General features: G+C 40.2%; 1 protein-coding gene across 1 annotated transcript in view; it reads left to right on the forward strand.

Moving 5' to 3' along the window:
* Mocos (molybdenum cofactor sulfurase) overlaps positions 1–20,281 on the forward strand; it is a 53,272-nt gene that overhangs the window by 22,527 nt on the left and 10,464 nt on the right. Inside the window, exons 10-14 of the mRNA XM_046428452.2 lie at positions 1,688–1,850; positions 9,621–9,699; positions 11,934–12,058; positions 16,111–16,216; positions 19,284–19,422. Of these exons, the coding sequence (XP_046284408.1) occupies positions 1,688–1,850; positions 9,621–9,699; positions 11,934–12,058; positions 16,111–16,216; positions 19,284–19,422 (612 nt within the window). The remainder of the gene's footprint in view (positions 1–1,687; positions 1,851–9,620; positions 9,700–11,933; positions 12,059–16,110; positions 16,217–19,283; positions 19,423–20,281) is intronic.

Consider the following 20,281-nt stretch of genomic DNA (forward strand, 5'->3'; position numbering starts at 1 on the left):
GCTTTTGCTGCAGCACAGAAACTGCTTCTCTTTGCTTCCTCTATGGGATTTTTTTTGAGGGGGATAAATTGAAGAAAAGATGTAGCAGGTGAAGAAAAGCATGCAGAAATCAAAGTACTATGTCAGCGTTGTCGTATGAAACGCTGTTCTCATTCTCGTTCTGCCTCTCTACCTACAGGCTGACTTCTGAACATGATTCTGCTCATGGGGACCCTGGGATGACCCTGTTTCTGAGTGTCACACACCTGTTAGTCATTATAGCTGTCACTTTCCTTGAATGCACGTGCTAGCTCCTTGCTGAAGCACTTAACATGCTTCATTTTATTTGATCCTTAAAGCAGCCACACGAGGTGAAGGGTGACATTATCCCTATTCCATAGATGTAGTTCATGAATGGATTAAGGTTCAGCACTCTGTTCAGGTCACCTGTAAACAAATGACAGAGCAAGGATTTGAACATGGGTCTGCTGACCTTTGGGTCCATGCTCTGAGATTTGTTCTGCTCAGAGCTTCCTACAGGAAAACTGTACCAGCCTTCTGTATCTATCTATGGTTCTGCATCTGTTGATTCAATCAACTTCAAATCAAAACAAATTATTTTAAATGCATCTGTCGTTAGCATTTATAGACTTTCTTTTTCCTTGTCATCATTCCCTAAACAACAGCACATAACAATTATATTGTGCTAGGTAGTACCAATAACCTGGAGTGTGAAAGTGCATGGGAGAATTTTTGCAGGTTATCTGCAAATACTGTACCACTAATCAAGGGGTTTGAGCATCCACAGATTTTGTGTCTATGTGGGGAGTCATGGAACCAATCCCCCACAGATATTGAAGGACAACATATGTTATATCTGCAAACATATTGGCTGGGCCCTCTTTGCACCTGGGGGACAGGAGTCTTCCCTTGTCTGGCAACTAGCCCTGGTTTCCAAGAAGCCATTTCTCCTGGTATGGCCAATCTGAGGCTCTCTTTCTATAATCTCCATGTGTGTCTCAAGTTCCAGGCAAATATTCCAGACTCCTAAGCCTCTGGGATGACAGGCTCTCTGGCTCCTCATTTGACATACCAAGGTCAGGGCTGTTTGTTGGCCTGTGTTTCAGAGTGGTCCCATAAGGGCCTGGCCTCCAGGCTAAGATCATAAACCAGCAAATTCACTTCTTCCTGAATGAACGCAGGTGAGGACTCCGTGTTCCCCTTACCAATGAGGGATCTGTTTTCATAGATGAGTTTTGTTCTCTAGGATAAGCAAAAAGATGGCCCAGGCAGGCATTGGTGTCCCATTTTACAGATGAGGATATGGAGACTCAGTAGAAATTTATTTTTCCATGAACCAATAGGCCTATAAGACTAGAGTTACAGAATGAGTCTTAACATCTCATTCCTCCAAACTGACCTGACCTGGTCCTAGAATGACCATTTCTTCACCCAGTTCTCTCTGTTGGAGAATAGTATTAGACATCAAGATCTGGGCAGTAGGTATAATTTGTATTTTGAAGGGAAATCTCGCTCCCTGCTGCCTCCATTTGCCTTGTTCTCTTCCTCCACTTTCTCCTCCTCCTCTCTTTCTTCCTTTGAGAATATGTGCTGAATTCATGAAGTCCATCTGGATTTGTGCAGCCCCTGTTCAATAATGTGAAGATCAGTTTTGCCTTGGTCTAAAATACTCCTACCTTTTGTTTAGGTGACCAAGTGGCCTGTAGGCAACCACGGGCTGCTGTATGACCGGAGCTGGATGGTTGTGAATCACAACGGCATTTGCCTGAGTCAGAAGCAGGAGCCCCGCCTCTGCCTGATCCAGCCCTTCATTGACCTGCAGCAAAGGATCATGGTCATCAAAGCACAAGGTCTAAAAGGGCTCCTTCCCACAGGGCGGCTTTCCTACTCGTGTGATGGGAATAGAATGGCTTTTTTTTTGTTTTTAAAGTTTTTATTCTACTTAGTTGTACATGACAGCAGAATGCATTTCAATTCATTGTACACAAATGGAGAGCAACATTTCAATTCTCTGATTGTACACAGTGCAGAGATGCACCGTTTGTGCAATCATACATGTACCTAGGGTAATGATGTTCATGTCATTCCACCATCTTTCCTACCCTCATAACCCCCTCCACCCTCCCCTTTGCCTAATCAGAAGTTGGAATGGCTTTTCTTTTATTACATATTAAAATTATTCTAGACTAAGTGAAATGGTACCCAGCAAAATTTCCTTTTGTTTTGGAAAATTTCTTGGGAGAGGTGACAACCCGACCATTCAATCAGTAAGTAACTAGGTATAAACTTTGAAATTATATGATGCCCTTTTTACCTATATTCTTTTTTTAAAATATTTTTTTAGTTGTTGATAGACATTTTTTTAATTAATTTATATGCAGTGCTGAGAATGGAACTCAGTGCCTCACACATGCCAGGCAAGTGGCTACCACTGAGTCACAGCCTCAGCCCTTTACCTATATTCTTAATTCTTTCTCTTGTTATAATATGTACTGTAGGCATTAACTCTTCCTTTCTCAGTGTGTGGTGCTGGGACTCCAATCCAGGGCTTTGTGTATGTTCAGCAAGTGCTCTACCGTTGAGCTATGCCCCCAGTCCTAATTCTTCCTTGCTAATAATTTTTATTGTGAACTAACATACAGAAATGTATAGACCAGCTCTGTTCAGAACTTTCTGTGATGATGGGAATGTTCACTATCTAGTCCAATTGTTAACAACCAGTCACAGGTGGCTAGTGGGACACTGGAACTGACTCTTAAAATTTATTCAATTAATTTAATTTAATTTAATTAGTTAAAGGTGTCTAGTGGTTAGTGTTGGACAGCAGAGGAGAATAACACAATAGACAATTATATCATCCACACTTCTAAAAAATCTTAACTCTTGGTCACATTTCCTTCAGATTCTTCTTTCCTCCTTTTTTTTTTTTTTAAAAAAATAAAGAATAATAATAATAAATATTGCAAATAAAGTTGAATTTTTATTTGTTCTTTTTAGGTACACATGACAATAGAGTGTATTTTGACATATTGTACATATATGGAGTATAGTACATCCTAATTAGGATCCCATTCTTGTGGTTGTACATGATGTAGAGTTTCACTATGGTCTATTAATACACACATATAGGAAAGTTATGTCTGATTCATTCCACTGTCTTTCCTATTCCCATTCCTTCTCTCTTCTCTTCATTCCTTTGTCTAATCCACTGAACTTCTATTCTTCCCTTCTCCCCCTGTTGTGTGTTAGCATCTGCATATCAGAGAGAATATTTGACCTTTGGTTTTGGGAATTGGCTTATTTCATTTAGCATGGTAGTCTCCAGATCCATTAATTTTCCAGCAAATGTCATAAAGTCATTTTTTTATGGTTGAGTAATATTCTATTGTGTAAATATACCACATTTTCTTTATTTGTTCATCTGTTCAAGGGCACCTAGGTTGGTTCCACAGCTTAGCTATTGTGAATTGAGCTGCTATCAACATTGATGTGGCTATGTCACTGTAGTATGCTGATTTAAGTTCTTTGGGTATAAACAGGAGTGGAATAGCTGGGTTAAATTACAAGTTTTTTGAGGAATATTCATACTATAAAGCTGAATTATTCTATGTACCTCTCCTAGGTCTTTTTGCTCCTCCTTCCTCACCCTACCTACCATTTACAGAATATTAAAATTTCTCTCCTAACTTGTAACTGATCTTTTGTGACATCACATTTTCATATATATACATATATTTGAAATTTTATTTTATTTTTTATTTTTACATGGTGCTTCGGATCAAACCCAGTGCCTTACACATGCTAGGCAAGTGCTGTACCACTGAGCTACCACTGCAGCCCAACATTGTTATATATGTATGATTGTTTTCTTGGCTGTATGTTCTTCTGTTCCAAGTTTTTTTTTTTTTTCCTTGAGCCAATAGGCCAATATTACTAGAGTTACAGAAGAAGTCTTGTGAGCTCATTCTTCCAAACTGGTGGACAACTCTTGGCCTTCTGTTCTCCCATATGTGTGTAGCCAACTCCATAATCCACATACAGAACAACTCCATCACCCCCAAAGAATTCCCTTATGCTAGTTCTCTGTAGTCTCCCCTTCCCTGCTCTTAACACCTGGCAACCAGTGATCTGCTCTCCATCACTGTAGATTTATCTTTTTGAGAATGTTCTATCCACAGAATCATACAGTATGTGATCTTTTCAGATTACCTTCTTTCACTCAGCATGATGCCTTTGAAATCCACCCCAGTTACTCAATGTAACAATGTAACAGTAGTTCATTCTTCTTGATTGCAGAGTAGTATTCCAAGGTATGGAAGTAGCAGAGTGTATTTATCCATCTATTCATTGAAGAATATTTGAATTGTTTCTAGTTTTAAATAATTTTTTTTTATTTTTGCTTGTTCACTATTTTTGAGTAGACAAATGGTATCTTATTTAAAAAGTGAGTTTCTTTTGTTCCAACCTCTGTCTCCAGTGTCTTGGGAACCCTTCCTGAGACATCTCAGTATGTATAAGCCATTATGTACAAATAGCCTCCAGCCAGGTCTGCAAACACCAATGGACTGACCAGCCCTGGGGGCTTGTGGCTGGACAGCAGCCTCCTGGAAACTAGGCCTTGTGCCACACATAAGCCAAATATTGTGTTGCCCTTGACTCTGGCTGTTGGACACAGGATTATAGAAATTGGAGATGTGGTTAATTTTCCCCTCCCCTGGAGGCATTACAGATAGCACTGTCCAGTTTTGAGCAATTATGAATAGAACCAATGTGAGCATGCATGTGCAGATATTTGGGTGATAAAAAGTTTTTATTTCTCTAAAAAATAACTAGGAGTGAATTGCTGAGTAATACAGCAAGAATATGTTTATCTTGAAAAGAAACTGCCCAACTATTTCTTAGAGTTGTACCATCTTGCATTCCCAGCAAAATTGGGATTGTCCGAATATTTTTAAAAATTTTTAAACATTTATTTTTATTTTTAAAATTTGTTCTTTTTAGTTATACATGACAGTACTCTACTGTCATGTATAACTAAAAAGAACAAATTTATACAAACATGGAGTACATTCTTATTCTAATTAGGATCCCAGTCTTATGGAGGCACATGATGTGGAGATTCACTGTGGTTCATTTATATATGATCAAAAGAAAGTGAAGTCCGATTTATTCCACTGACTTTCCAATTTCCTGTCCCCCTCCCTTCCCTTCATTTTCTTTTGTTTAATCTACTGAACTTTTATTTTTCCCCTACCCCTCTTGTGTGTTCGCATCCACATATCAGAAAGTACATTTGACCTTTGTTTTTTTGGGGATTGGCTTATTTCACTTAGCATGGTAGTCTCCAGATCCATCCATTTTCTAGCAAATGTCACAGAGTCATTATTTTTTTATGGCTGAGTGATATTCCATTACATATATAGGACACCTAAGTTGGTTCCACAGCTTAGCTATTGTGTATTGAGATGCTGTCAACCTTGATGTGACTGTGTCACTGTAGTATGCTGATTTTAAGTCTTTTATTTATATAGTGAGGCATGTGATAACTGGGTCAAATGGTGGTTCATTTTAATGAAAGTGTAATATTATTTCATGGTTTAGTTTTCATTTACTTATGTCTAATGATGTCAAGTATCTTTTGGGGGTATTATTTATGCCCTTTACATTCTTTTGACCCCTGAATTACCTAGAAGTGTTGTTTAAGTTCTAAATGTTTGGAGATTTTCTTCTTATCTATTATTGATTTGAATTCCATTAAACTCTCCAAAAGAGAAACATACTCTGTATGATTTTAATTCATTAAAGTTTGCAAAGGTTTGGTTTATGATCCAGGATATCTTCTGTTTCCATGAACATCTCATGTGTATTCTGCTGTTATTGGGTGGAATTTTCTACAAATGTCAATTAGATCCAGTTGGTTGATGGTATTATCCAGTGTTTCTATGTAGTTGCTGATTTTTCTGCCTATTAGCTCTATTTTATCACTGAGAGGAGTGTAATTATGGCTTTGTCTAATTTTACTGAATATTTCTGTTAGTTTTGCTTTACTCAGTATTATATCTTCTTGGTGGATTGTCCCTGTTTAAGTAATCTCCCTCTTTGTACATGGTAATCTTCCTTGTTCCAAACTGTGAAGTATGAAATTATCTATCTGATATTACAAGTGACCCCAGCTGTCTCTTGATTTGTTGGCCTGGTATATCATTTTCTATCCTTTCATTTTTTCTAACTTTGTTGCTATTTACTTAACATACCTTGAAATTCATCTATTTAATAAAGTTTACAGTCAGTGTTTTCTTTAGTGTACTCTCAAGGCTGTATAACCTTTACCACAACCAATTTTAGAACATTTTCATCAACCCCAAGAAGAAGAAACTCTATGCCCATTTGTAGTCACTTCCCATTCCCAGGCTCATTTCCAGTCTTTGGCAACCACTAACCTACTTTCTGTTTCTATGTATTTTCACATTGTAAATATTTCACATGGATTGAATCATACAATATGTGATAAGCTTGTTCACTTGACATAGTGTTTTCCAGAGGCATTCATGTTGTAGCATGATCAGTACTTCATTTTTATTGTGGAATAATGTCCCACTGTATGGTGTGCCATATCCACTCATCACTTGGTGGTTATTATATTGTTTCCTAAATTATTGTCCATTTGTATATCTTTTTCAAAAGAATCGCTTCGATTTTTTTTTTTTTTTGCCTGTTTTAAAGTGGATAATTCGTCCTTTTTATTATTGACTTGTGAGACTATATGTTCTGGATACAAGTCCAGAACTTTACAATTCTTTCAAGTATTTGATTTTTTTACTTAAATTTTTTTTTTTGTACCAGGGATTGAATCCAAGGGCACTAAACCACTGACCTATATCCCCAGCCCTTTTTATTTTATTCTTAATTTTAAGGCAGGGTATTCCTAAATTGCTCAGGGCCTCTTTAAGTTGATGAAGTTGTTTTTGAATTTGTGTTCCTCCTGCCTCAGTCTCCTGAGCCTTTGGGATTACAGGTGTGCACTGCCACACCTGGCTAATTTTTGACAATTTGATTATTTGTGTCATAGTGTGCATGTCTTTAGGTAAATTTTATTTAGTGTTTTGGGAGTTTCTCAGATCTGGATGTCCATTTGCTTCCCTGTATTTGGGAAGGTTTCAGCCATTATATCTTTGAATAAACTTTTTGTTCTTTTCTTCTCTTTGGACTCCCATAATGGGTATACTGATCTACTTGATGGTGTCTCATAATTCCCTAATTTTTTTTCTTCTTTCTTTTTTGCCCCCTCTGAATGAATTTTTTTGCAGGACACATGCTTAAGTTTACTCATCCATTCTTCTGCTTATCTAGTTTGCAGTTGAAATTTTTTTTTTTTTAGTTCAGTTATTTTGTTCTTTAGCTCTATAATTTTGGTCTGGTACTTTTTAATTTTTTATCTCTTTGTTAATATATTCACTTTGTTCATGAATTGTGTTCTCTCTCTCTCTCTCTCAATTGTAGATGGATACACAATACCTTTATTTATTTATATGTGTTATATGTGGTGCTGAGGATTGAACCCAGGGCCTCACACGTGCAAAGCAAGTGCTCTACCACTGAGCCACAACCCTAGCCCATGAATTGCCCTCTTTATCTTGGTATCTTTTATAAGAGTTTGAGAAATATTCTTTATCAGGTAAATCATATAGCTCCATTTCATTAGGGTCAGTTTCTGGAAATTTCTCTTATTCCTTTGTTTGGAACATCTTTTTCTGATTTTTTCATTTTTCTCAGCTCTCTATGTTGGTGTCTGTGTATTAGACAAAGAAAAAACCTCTCACAGTCTTCATGAACAAGCCTCATATGGGAGAAGACCCTTACCAATGAGCCCAGCTAGAGATTCAGGGTCACTACTAACTCTTTCTCTCCCTTAACAGAAGTTGGCAGCTTTGGATTTTTGTCTGTTTGCTCTGAGAATAGGGAGGATCAATGGCATCTACCAGTTCAAGTTTCTGCCTCCCTTCTCCCCTTGGTGGCTTAACTATGCCAAACTCATGCATAGCTCCGGGCTCCAAGCTATGAAGGCAAAAGCCAATCCTCTGGGGAGTTCCCTTGGAAAAGTTGGGTACTGACTATGTAAACCAACCCTTTCCCTTTCCTAGGTGAAGCTGAGAGATAGGGGGGTTCTTTTCCTAATTATATGGTGCTGCACTAGGAACAGGGTCTCTGGGGATTAGGTGTAGCAAATCTCTCTGCTGCCTTCAATGTTTTCCCAGGGTAAAGAAGCCTTTTATTTAATTTCTGATTTCCTGTTTCTTCTAATAATTGTGGTTTTGTTATATTCCTTTCCAATTTTTATTTCTCTTTTTCTTACATGAGCACATTTTTCTAAGTTTTCTTTGGTAATGTTGAATGGAGCAGTAGTGGGACTGACTCGAATGGAAAGTTTCCGATATTTCAAAAATAAGAATGATGTTTACTTTGGAGTTTTAAAAGATTTATTTTTTTTTCAGGCTAAAGTAGTTCTTATTTTATAAAACTTTTATCAAGATTAATTGTCCATTCTTAGGAAGATAATCTGTTGGTTATCCTATTTTTCTCCCACAATCTATTAATGAGATATTTTACATTTGTGGATTTTTTTATATTGAGTATCCCTGATATCCTGAGAAAGAAAAATACTACTTGGCAGTAATTTTTTTTTTCTTTTCTTGTGGTACTAAGGATTGAACTCAGGGTCTTGTGCATGCTAGGCAACTTCTATACCATGGAGCTACATCCCCAGTTATTGGCAGTAATTTTTAAATACATTCCTGGGTTTCATATTTTTGTATCTATTTTTGTCACTGAGAATGATATATAATGTTCTCTTATTGGACCCTTATTGTTCAAGTTCAGGTACCCAGGATATTAACATGTTAATTATTGTTATTTTTCCAATGCATGTATGTTACACACTCTTTTATAAAGAAGAAAGTATAACTTTCCAATCCTGCTGACAAAGTAAGTTTTATTGTTATCATTATTAGTTTTTTTTTTTTTGCAATAATGATGATTGATGCAGGAATACAATTTGATGCTGATTCCCAGGGATTGAGAATTTTGACACTCTATGCGGATGTCTTTATGGAATGCAACTTCATGCCTGATTGCTTATTTCTAAAGATTTTAATGTACCTTAGGGCTGGGGTTGTAGCTCAGTGAAAGAGCACTTGCCTAGCATGTGTGAGGCACTGGGTTCGATTCTCAGCACCACACACAAATAAATAAAATAAAGGTCCATCAACAGCTAAAAGATATTTTAAAAATATTGAAAAAATAAAGAATTTAAGGTGGCTTAGAGAACAATGATCACAGGATGTGGGGTAAAATGGAATAGAGAAATCTTTCAAAGTAATTTACAGATTATGGATGCAGTTGTCCCTACATAGAATCTTTCATGAGAAAATTGCTTAAAGCACATGCTCTTGGTGGCTGAAGAAAATCTTTGTGTTATTAAAAGGTTTCCAGGACCCAGACCCTTTCTTGATGCAACCAAATTCCAGTGTCATTGAAATTCCTGTGTATTTCAGGGCAACGGGCTTTTCTTGCATAGCTGTTCTTTGTACGTAATGATGTTTGTCTTCATCTTTGTTCACTAGGGATGGAACCTATAGAGGTGCCTCTTGAGGAAGACAGTAAACAGGCTCAGATTTGCCAGAGCAAGGTCTGTGCTGACAGGTGAGACTCTGAAGCAGGTAAAATCCTGGCTGTGTTGGCAGGGTGGCATGGAGGGGGACGAGGGCATTGCCCTGAGGAACCCCTCGTTGGCCACACCCTCCATCCACTCTGCTGCATGCTGCATCCTGATCACATGGGCTCCATGGAATTCTTTTTTAAAAAATATTTATTTTTTAGGTGTAGATGGACACAACACAATGCCTTTTATTTTTATGTGGTGCTGAAGATCAAACCCGGGTCCCACCCGTGCTAGGAGAGTGCTCTATCGCTGAGCCACAATCCCAGCCCCTCCATGGTATTCTTCACACCTACCAATCATGCTCCTTTATCAAGTCTTTGTGCTCGCTGTCCCTTCTGTTTGGAATGTTCTTCCACTGCTTAGAACTCTACAGGGCTCATTCTCTCCCTCCCTCAGGGCTCTGCCCCAAAGCCTCCTTCTCAGATAAACACCTGACCACCCACAGAAGTTGGCTTCACCTCTCTATTTGCCCTGCTGTATTTGTGTCCTTCTCATTTATTGTTTCCCACATATTGTGTGTGTTTATTTGTTTTGAGTTTCTCCCACTAGAATGCCTGTGTTCTCCCTGCAGAGTGTGGAACACTGCTAGGTAGAGGGCCGGAATAGTTTGGAGGCTACTGCAATAGTCCAGAGCAATCCGATGGGGAGGGAAGCAGTTTGGCTCACATTTTGCAAAGACTGGCTGGTGGGTGGAGAATAGGTAGAAGAGAGAGAGGTGTAGGCAGGAAGGCCAGCTGAGCAGCTGTGCTAGCAACACAGGTAAGATGAGGGGGAGGACGAGGGTCAGAGAGAAAATCAGGTAGGCATCAGAGGTATTCTACAAACAGAAACACCATAACCTGGACTAGCTGATGGGTTGGGTGAGAAGGCTGAGGGCAAAGGGGGTGTCAGGATGTCCCCAGGTTTCTAAAGTAGAGTGTTCAGGTGGTGACTCATATATACCATATAATAGTGAAGTATTACTTAATCTGGGTTGTTGATGATAAATCATCTGCTAAAGTCTAGGAAATGTAGAGTGGGATTCAATGTGACAGCACTTCTTTTTTATTTCTTTTCTTTAAATTTTTTTTTTTTTTTAGTTGTAGATGGACACAATACCTTTATTTTATTTTTATGTGGTGCTGAGGATCAAACTTAGTGCCTCACACATGCTAGGCAAGCGCTCTACCACTGAGCCACACCCCCAGCCCTCTTTTTGATTTCTTGATGGTACATGTTTGTTTATAAATCTCTTTACTGAGTACATCAAATGTCTGCACCCCTTGTGATCTTAATTGAAAATGTGAAATAGCTTTCCAATCTTATGGAAAACCTATGCCATCTAATACCAACCAATTCTACGCCTGCCCCCACAATAACAGCTGACTATGTAACAGTTCAGTAAATAATGAAAAGTTTTCATATGTTAATTACCTGCTAGCTAGCACAAGGAACTTGATAGTGGGTAGGTCTAGTAGGTGGTAATACTGCATGGATATCAAACCAGATTACGTTTCTATCTGCACTGCTGTGAACATACACAATCATACAAATCATGATGTAATATATTAAATACTAAAGTTACATTCAAATAAGATTCAAGACATTGGTGTCCCTGGGTGGAGGATCCCTTTGGGACTCTGAGGGGCCACATCCCCAGGAAAGTGCTTGAGGGAGCTTGTGAGATGACTGTCAGTACAGTTGAGCATCTTGGGCCCAGTCTCCACTCTGGAGGCTGAGGAGTGGAGCAGCTCTGCCTTTTCTTCCTGGCACTTTGCACCAGCTTAACTATTTTGGCCAATGTAGACATTCATTCTAGTGCATTTTCAGTTAGGACAATGATTTTTGGGCAAATATTTTTTTTTTTTTTTACATGTTGCTACAGCAAATCTTCTGATAGAAATCTTGCCATCTAAGAACATGCTCAGTTATTTATCAGGCTCATTCCTGATTGTACATTTCGCTTGGCTGCATTGTGAGGAATGCAGTGTTTTGGTTAATAAAGCTTTTTGGATAACTAAAGGTTAGATGTATTTACCGTTGGAACATCAGTACTAAAATAAGGAACATGGACTTGGGTTTCAAAGCACAGGAGAGAGAGCAGCAAAGAGGTTTCCTGCTCTCTTGCCACCTGCTACTTCAGGATGTCTTCTCCTTAGGGGCTTGTGCAATATTCTATTTTTAATCTGACTATATAAAAGTTCATCTTTTTCTTTACTTTTTTTTTTCTTGCCAGAGTAAACACTTACGACTGTGGAGAAAAAGTTGCAAGCTGGTTGTCAAAGTTTTTTGGCCGTCCATGTCACTTAATCAAACAAAGTTCAAGCTTCCAGCGAAATGCAAAGAAGAAACTTGGAAAAGGTATTACATTTTAGATGGATTCTTAAAGAAGAGACCCTTTCCTCTGGCTTACTCTGCACGTGTCAAAATCAGCTGATGAAATTGATTTATAGGGCTACTTTCACACATGCAGAAAGCAGGGGTGGTCCCCCCTTAGCAGAAAGCTGCTGTGGTGACCCCAGATCAGTGGAAGAGTGGATGCCATGATCCCCCAAGGAGGTCAAGGAGGGCTTAGCACCAACTTCCCGATCCCTGCTCAAGCCTTCAGCCTCCGTCCCATATGTTTAGAAGCACAATTCAGTTGTGGCTTGCTGTGTCCTCAGATCAGATCTGGAAACAAAGAATACTGGGTTTTTAGTTATGTCACCAAAGAGACCTGAAACCTTGACAAATCGTAGAACCCCCGGTGCCTCAGCTTCTGTAAATCTTAACTACTCAACTTTTAAGCATTTTGAAATTTTCCCCACTGTGAGCCATTGTTATAATGAAGTGAAACAGTACAGAAGAAGGTTCTTGGAAAGTCCACTGGTCCTTGTGTGCAGAAAAGATCCTTTTCAGGTGTCACTCAAATGTCACCTTCTCAGGGAAACCTTGCAGCCCACCCCCTGCAGAATTGGTCTGTGCTTGAACCTCCTCAGTGGCCTTCCCTGTTAGATTTTGTAAATGGGCTTTTCTCATTTTGTTCATCCTGTGTGATTTTCACTATTCTTTGTTCTGTTTTCCTTCTCCTAGAATGTAAACTCTGTGAGAACAGGGATTGTTGTCTGTTCCCTTTGGTGCTGTATCTTGGAGCAGAACCTAGCATGTAATAGTTGCTCAGTAAGTGCTAGATGAATGACTGAATGGATCAGTTACATTGCCAGTTGATTTAGAGATGAGCTGGCCTAATGACCAGTCCCAGAGAGACTGGCTTGTAAATATGAACAGCATTTTGACTATTAATGATCAATTACCAGGGGCTTTCCTAGGTTAATCTATGAATCCTTGAAAATTTCTGATGTAGAGAGGAGTCAAAGGGTATAATCTATTTAGACTTTTAAAAGTTTTGGAAGGAATTTGACTTGCTGTGTGATGGGGAAGGGACAATTTCATGCTTATTTCATTGACAAGATTAATTGGTAGCATTTGGATGTGGGTAAACTTCAAGACATGATTAAAGGGGAGAAAGAAATGGGCATTTCCATGGATAGAGAAATGCAAGTGTGGGATTTTTCAGGATTGGTACCACTTTTATAAATTACCTGGAGAATGAGCAGCAGTGAAATCTCTAAGTTCCAATCATTCAAAGCTCCTGCTGCAGAGCTGGGTTTGGCTGGGTCCTGGGAGGCTGGCTGAGAGTATTGCGCCTTGTTCCTGGTCCTGTGAAATGACTTCTCTGTAGACAGCCACACTACAACATAAAGAATGTCACGTCATGAAGGTCCACATGAAGGGCACAGGGGTGTGGGAGAATCCTCTGCACTTAAAATGAACCAGAGGGCTTCAGAGGAGTGTACAGTTACATTTTAACAGGAAGCAGGGGTTTTCTAGAGGTGGGAAGGTTTCTCTGGAGCAGTGGGAGCAGGTGGCAGAGTTTAGGAGGGTCCAATGTGGGCAGGGGAGTGCAGCAGGAGAGCTGGAGAGAAGGAATGTGTGCCACTGAGGGGTCAGTGCTTTATCTTGTGGCTGCAGGACTCATTAGTGAATTTTTAATGGGGGCATTTCATGACCCCACTTGTGTTAGAAAGATACTTCTGGCTTGGCATGGGGGCAGCATCAGCGCAGGAGACTTGGAAATCAGAGATTCAGCGGGAGTTTGGGGCCTGGGTGTGGCAAAGGTGTTAGGTTCAGACACAAGCCTGTCACCTGCACCTCAGATCTTTGAACATTTTTGCATTGGCACATCTTAGGAGTCTTTTTAAAAGCCACATTCCCCTCTTGTATATTTTTACATCCTTTAAATTTTTAAAATATTCTAAACAGTTGAAAAGGATGTTATTTCTAACACATTATAAATATTATCATTTTAAGGTAAAAGTTGTTTGGGGCTTTTTTCAACATAACCAGTGAAATCTTAATTCTATACAATTTGAATCTCGTGAGTATTCTTTTTTATATGTCTTTTAATGAACAGAAATTGTCTTTCTTTTCTTTTTCTTTCTTTCTTTTTTTTTTTTTTTGGTGGAGGGGTGGGTACCAGGGATTGAACTTGGGGGCGCTCCACCACTGAGTCACATCTCCAGCCCTATTTTGTATTTTATTTAGAGACAGGGTCTCACTGAGTTGCTTAGCATCTCGCTTTTGCTGAGGCTGGCTTTGAACTTGTGATCCTCTTGCCTCAGCCTCCTAGGCTGCTGGGATTATAGGTATGCGCCACCGCATCCGGTTCCTTTTCCTTCTTCAACTTTTATTTTCTTCCCACTTCTTCTACAGAATTTTATCTTAGTGTTTTATATTTTATGCTTGAAGTCTTTTATTGATCACCCTATCACATTTGTATAAAACTAAAATTGAAATATATTAAATTTATTTTGGAGTTTTCTGTGATCATAAAACTCTATGTGTGTTAGGAAATTATTATTTTTTGGATTGAGTTTTTATTATAATTTAAACAGTATCCAATTGATGAAAGCAATATAAGTATATTATATATTTTGAAAACCACTTATTAAACATAAAAGTAAAAACTGCTGAAAATTAATCCTTTACAGAACCAGCTGGGTTCCCAGTCACTGGTTCCCACATCTGTGAATGAGTCACTTATGGCCAGACCTGTTTATGCTCAGCATGGCTCTCTTCTGAGAAACCTCATTTTAGTAATAATGAGGGGTTGGGGGGGCAGGAAGGAGGTTTTGGTTACCATACTGTCACTCAAACCTTTCTTCTGAACTTCGTGACTGAAGCACAGGGATCTAACATTAAAATGCCTTTAATCATCTGTCACTTGAAAACTTACTTAGGTTCTTTAGTTTTGTGTTTCAGTGAAGAATTAGAGTCCATTGGACTTACCGGGAGGGTCATTTGCCCAAAACTTTGGAGACATTTTCTCAGCCCTGGCTCTAGGGTTTTGAATGGGGCTTTTGTTTGCCATTCTGGATATTTTCAGCCCCCAGGGCCAGTGTGTCTTAGGAGACCTGTGGCCTTTCCTCTGTGAAGTGGGAGAAGGGCCTTTTGTGGAGGGGCTGGGATTGGACTTCCCTTTTCTGGCAGAGTCTTTTTTTTTTTTTTTTATCAGTGAGGGTGAATGGAAGTAAAGGAACTGCACATCTCATGTACTCTGGGATTCACAATCCCAGTTTGGAGATATTCACTAGGCCCAGACCCAGCCAACCCTTTTTATCAACAGGTAGGGTAAAAATAGTGAGGGCGGGCCCATCAAACAAAGCTGAGTGATAGAATGCCAGAGGATTTGAGGTTTCTTTTTAATAGTTTTATTTTCCTTTCAGTAATTAAAAATCTTTCATTATTTGTAAAGTCAATATCTTTTCCTTGATTAGACTCAGAAGTTCTTCCTGGGCCTGCCGCCTTATCAAGTCCCCTGCTTTGTCCTGTCTCAGGGAGAGCTGCACCCACTCCACCCCTCTACCTGTCTCTCCTGCTCTAAGAATCGCCTCCAGGTCTTCATTGTTGAAATTTATTATGTTATTTTCTCCATATTATTTAATTTATTTATTTTTTTTGTTATCAGGGATTAAACCCAGGGGTGCTTACCCACTGATCCATATCCCCAGCCTTTTTAATTTTTATTTTGAGAGAGTCTTGCTAAGTTGCTTAGAGCCTCATTAAATTGCTGAGCTGGGACTGAACTTGGGATCCTTCTGCCTCAGCCTCCCAAACTGCTGGGATTACAGGTGTGTACCACTGCACCTGCTTCCTCCAGATTATTTTAAACTGAGCATTCTAGAAATTCATTTTTCCTGCTTTTTGGGAGGTCTGGCCCTATGCTAAAAACATTTTTGCTTTTGCCAGGGTGTGATTTTCTTTCCCCTTATAGAAATTGTGTCTACCTTTTGAAAATGCATGTTCATGCAAACAAGATTCATTAACCTTCCAAGAAAGCAAGCTCTTCTTTTTCAATGCTCCATCATTTTCAGATCTGCCTCCTGGCACAGCAGCTACCCTTTCCCTGGTGAATGAGGCACAGTATCTGCTGATAAACACATCGAGTATTCTGGAACTTCAGCAGCAATTATGCACCAGGTAAGATCCCTTCCTTGGAACTAGCAAACCAGTTAACTACCTGCCCCTGGGAGTGAGGCCCAGCTCCTACCTGCAGAGGAAGGCTCTGAGGGTCAGTGAGTTCAGACTTCATTTATATATGAGCCTGCAAGGCTTAGAGAAGTCAGCAAGCCCTATTGACCAGTTCCTATTAATCTGCCTGAGGGTTCTCTTTTCCACACTTTATTAGTCAGCTTACTGTTACTATAATAAGTACCTCAGAAAAAAAGTTTTATTTTGGCTCAAAGTTTTAGATGTTCTAGTCCAGGTTGGCCCTGTTGCTTTGGGCCTGTTGTGGCACTTTATGGTTGGAGCAAAACTGCTGACCTTAGGATGGGCTAATGAAAAAAAGAGAAAGAGACCAGGGTTCCACAATCCCTTTCAAAGTTCCCGCCCTGCTTTGCCAGTGACCCTTCTACTAGACCTTACCTCTTAAAGTCTCTACCACCTTCCAATACTGCCACAGTGTGACCAAACCTTTGCCACATGGATCTTTGGGGAACACTTAAGATCCAAACTATAGTATAGCATCTTCCAATGCTCCTTCTTGACACCCTCAGGATCTTAGTGGAGAACCCCTAGTTCTCATTTCATTGTTCCATTTCATTCATTCATATATATATAGTTGGACACAATACCTTTATTTTATTTTTTTATTTTTATGGGGTGCTAAGGATTGAATCCAGGGCCTCGCATGTGCTAGGGGAGCGCTCTACTGCTAAGCCACAATCCCAGCCCCTCATTGTTCCATTTCTTAACATTTGTTTTAATTAAGTTGCCATCAATTTGACCCAGTTTCATTGCCCACCCTCCTATTGTCTCCTGTCCCCTAGGATCCCTGCCCTACTTCATGCAGGCATTTTGAGGACTGAGAAGGAGTGGCTGTAAAGCTTTTAAAATTGTAATTTCAGGGGGTTGGGGTTGTGGCTCAGCGGTAGAGCGCTTGCCTAGCACATGTGAGGCACTGGGTTCAATCCTTAGCACCACATAAAATATACATAAATAAAATGAAGGGATTGTGTCCATCTACAACTCAAAAAAATATTGAAAAAAATTGTAATTTCAGGCATGCTTTATTTGTCAGTTGCACCATCAGACAGGGCTAGCACCCCTGCCTACTCATTCCCACCCAGGACTCTTCTGAGGGTCCTGACAGTGTTAGGAGGTCACCTCAGGTCTAGAAAGGGTCTTGGTTGGGCCACCCCTCACTGTTCTTTAGAGGAAACTGAAATCCCAAGATAGTCAGACTATTAGGGAAGACCCCACTCATTTTGCCAGAGCTATGATAGCACTCCTCATTCCTATTCCACTGGCCAGGGACACCTGTGCACATGCCAGGAGGACTGAAGCTGGGCCTCCTGTGACGCTCATGTGCCACGTGGTCATGTGCATGCATGTGCACACTCAAAAACAACTTAATGAAAACAGCCAACAGACCCTCCAGGGTCTCTTAAAAGATAGGTTTGTAGAAATTAAATACAACAGTCCTCCTTTGCCATAGATCAGCTTGTCCTCCTTCTGAACAGAATTGTGACAAAGTTTCAGGGTCTTGTGTGTTCACTGAGTTTTCTTGGCCCGAGGGACCCTTATTCACAAGCACTCCAACCAGGAGAGAGTGGGTCTGCAGTTGTGTGGGATTCTTGGTGTGCAAAAGATAGGAGGTGCATATAGACTTACTGCAATCCTAGTTTCTACCAGGAGGAGGCGACATTTTCCATCATCTGGTTTAGAGCAATGCTGATGAATGGCGCAGGCAGTCAAAGGTGGGCCCTGACAGTGTTAAGAGGTCACCTCAGCAGTACTGAGCCCATGACTCAAGGCGAGGGTTTCTGGGGCCCCTGTATGGTATTTTTTTCTGTGCTGAATCTGAAAATTCAGTGGAGTTTCTCATGCACAGTGGCTTTCAGACTTATAACTTCCCCTTTTACAAAACACAAAGAAAGTGTGTATATCCCAGAATGCAAATTCAGAATCAAAGGACTTTAGAACTGCAAAGTGCTAACCCTCTCATTCAGCCAAGGAAGCTGCTGTTCTCATAGGGTGTGGGAGCTGCACATGGCTTGTGGTGAATCTAAACTGGTCCCTGGCTTTTCACATGCCCTTCACCATCCAGAAGGAATTGGTATAACCTTGATAGCCCTTCTCCCCCAGTCCTGTAGCTTTTCAGTTCTGTTTCCAGGGCAAATTCCACCATGTTCAAGGACCCTTGCCTGTGACTTAAAAACAAAACAAAACAAAACAAAACAGAAGTACACAGAGTGCAAAAACCATAAATACAGAGCTCAATGGATTTTTACAAATGGCTGCATCCATATAATCCATGCCCAGATCAAATAGAGGACATAGCCCAGAAACTTCCCTTATGTTCCTCTTAGTCAACCCCACTGAGGGTCACCTCTTTTTTTAACTTTTTTACTTTAGATAGTTTTACCTGCTTTTAGACCTAATGTAATGGGATCATACCGAGTATGTTCTTTTGCTGGGGAAATGTTAAGACTTATTTTCAGTGCATTTCTCTGCGTGGGGGTGAGGGATGCATAGAGGTTCAGAGCACCATTTTGTGGTAATAAACAAAAATTCAAAACAAGAATGAAAAAAATAGCAAAGGCTGATTAAAATTGCAGATTGGGTGAAAGTCAAGAAACTCCCTCTATGTTTCTTTATGATGTTTTAATATCCAAAAGAGTGTGTGGTCTTGGTGCTTTTGTCAATTAATCCCATTGACAGCTGTTTGAATATCTTGTCCCACTTTGTAGAATTGGTGTTTTCTTAACCAATTTATTAATTGGAACTTTGTTCATATGATTTCCAAAGTCCTTCATCTCTTCAACTAGGTCTGCCTTTGTGGGCTGCTCCCTGGAGGTGAGACTATATCTCAAAGGGGTTGCTGATGTGTCCTTAGCACATGAGTGTCTCTTGGCCTTATTCTCTCAGGCTGGAGTAGAGTTGATAAAGTCAGGCATTGGGTGGCAGGCATGCTGAATTATTACAACAGTGCAATCATCTGCCACCCTCCCTCCACTCACCCTTTTTGGTATGTCTAAAACAGTGATGAGAATGGAAAGAAGGAATTATTCCCGATGAAAGATCTCATCTCGCGTTTCCGTGCCAATATCATTACCAATGGAACAAGGGCTTTTGAAGAAGAGAAATGGGGTGAGATCTCAATTGGTCCCTTGAGATTCCAGGTAAGTTCCAGGAAGTTCTAACATCTTTCCTCAAGGGTTGCCAGTGGCGATTGACCTCAACCCCATACCTGGGTGGTGACAGGTGGAAATCCTTGTTTCTTACTCAAAGAATCTCAGCGGAAGGACCTCAGCATTTTGGGATGCCTCTTAGAATGGTCTAACCTTTACTTCTTATGAGTGTGCAGTGGTCAGTTTCAGATAAGGAACAGAGAATGTGCCCCTAGACCATCAGAGGGCTTGGTGCGGTCTCTATGTCATCATCACATCTAGGCTTAAACTCTGTTTTCTTAGAATGTTTGTCTGTAAGAACTCATGCTCCTGAAACTTGGGTTTCTGCCATCTGGAGCACGTGGAGGGGGACCCAGAAGCCTGGTGATCCCTCGATGACCATGTTCACTCCATCTCCTCCATGTGCTCTGACTCTGTCCTCTCTGGCAGCTGGGGAGGAGATTGCATGCAGAGGGAAAACCACTGATGCCATCTCTCCCCAGGCTCTGAGCTCCTCAAATCTTTGGGTTTCAAAAACATGAGAAAGAGAAGAAGAGTCTTAGGTTAAAATCTGTACTTCACATGCTGATAAGTCCCCGTGAGATCTGACCCTACTGTCCTCTAAGCCCATCACCCCTTCTGCTCTGTGTCTCTGATATTAAACCTCTTTCTCCATCCCCTAAACAAAATAACCCACTTGCCTCTGCACCTTGTCTTTGCTGTCCCTTCTGCCTGGCATGTGGCTCCATGGTCCCAGGTCAGAGAGTACCTCCTTGGAAAGGATGGCCCTGATCCACACACTCTGCATGGTACCTGCTCATCTCATCCTTCCAGAGCATATGAAGGTGGAGACCAAAACTGTTTTGTTCCC

This window comes from Marmota monax, unplaced genomic scaffold, assembly GCF_021218885.2.
Source record: "Marmota monax isolate L192 unplaced genomic scaffold, Marmota_monax_Labrador192_F-V1.1 WCK01_AAM20220418_F8-fsc00031, whole genome shotgun sequence".
Taxonomy (NCBI): domain Eukaryota; kingdom Metazoa; phylum Chordata; class Mammalia; order Rodentia; family Sciuridae; genus Marmota; species Marmota monax.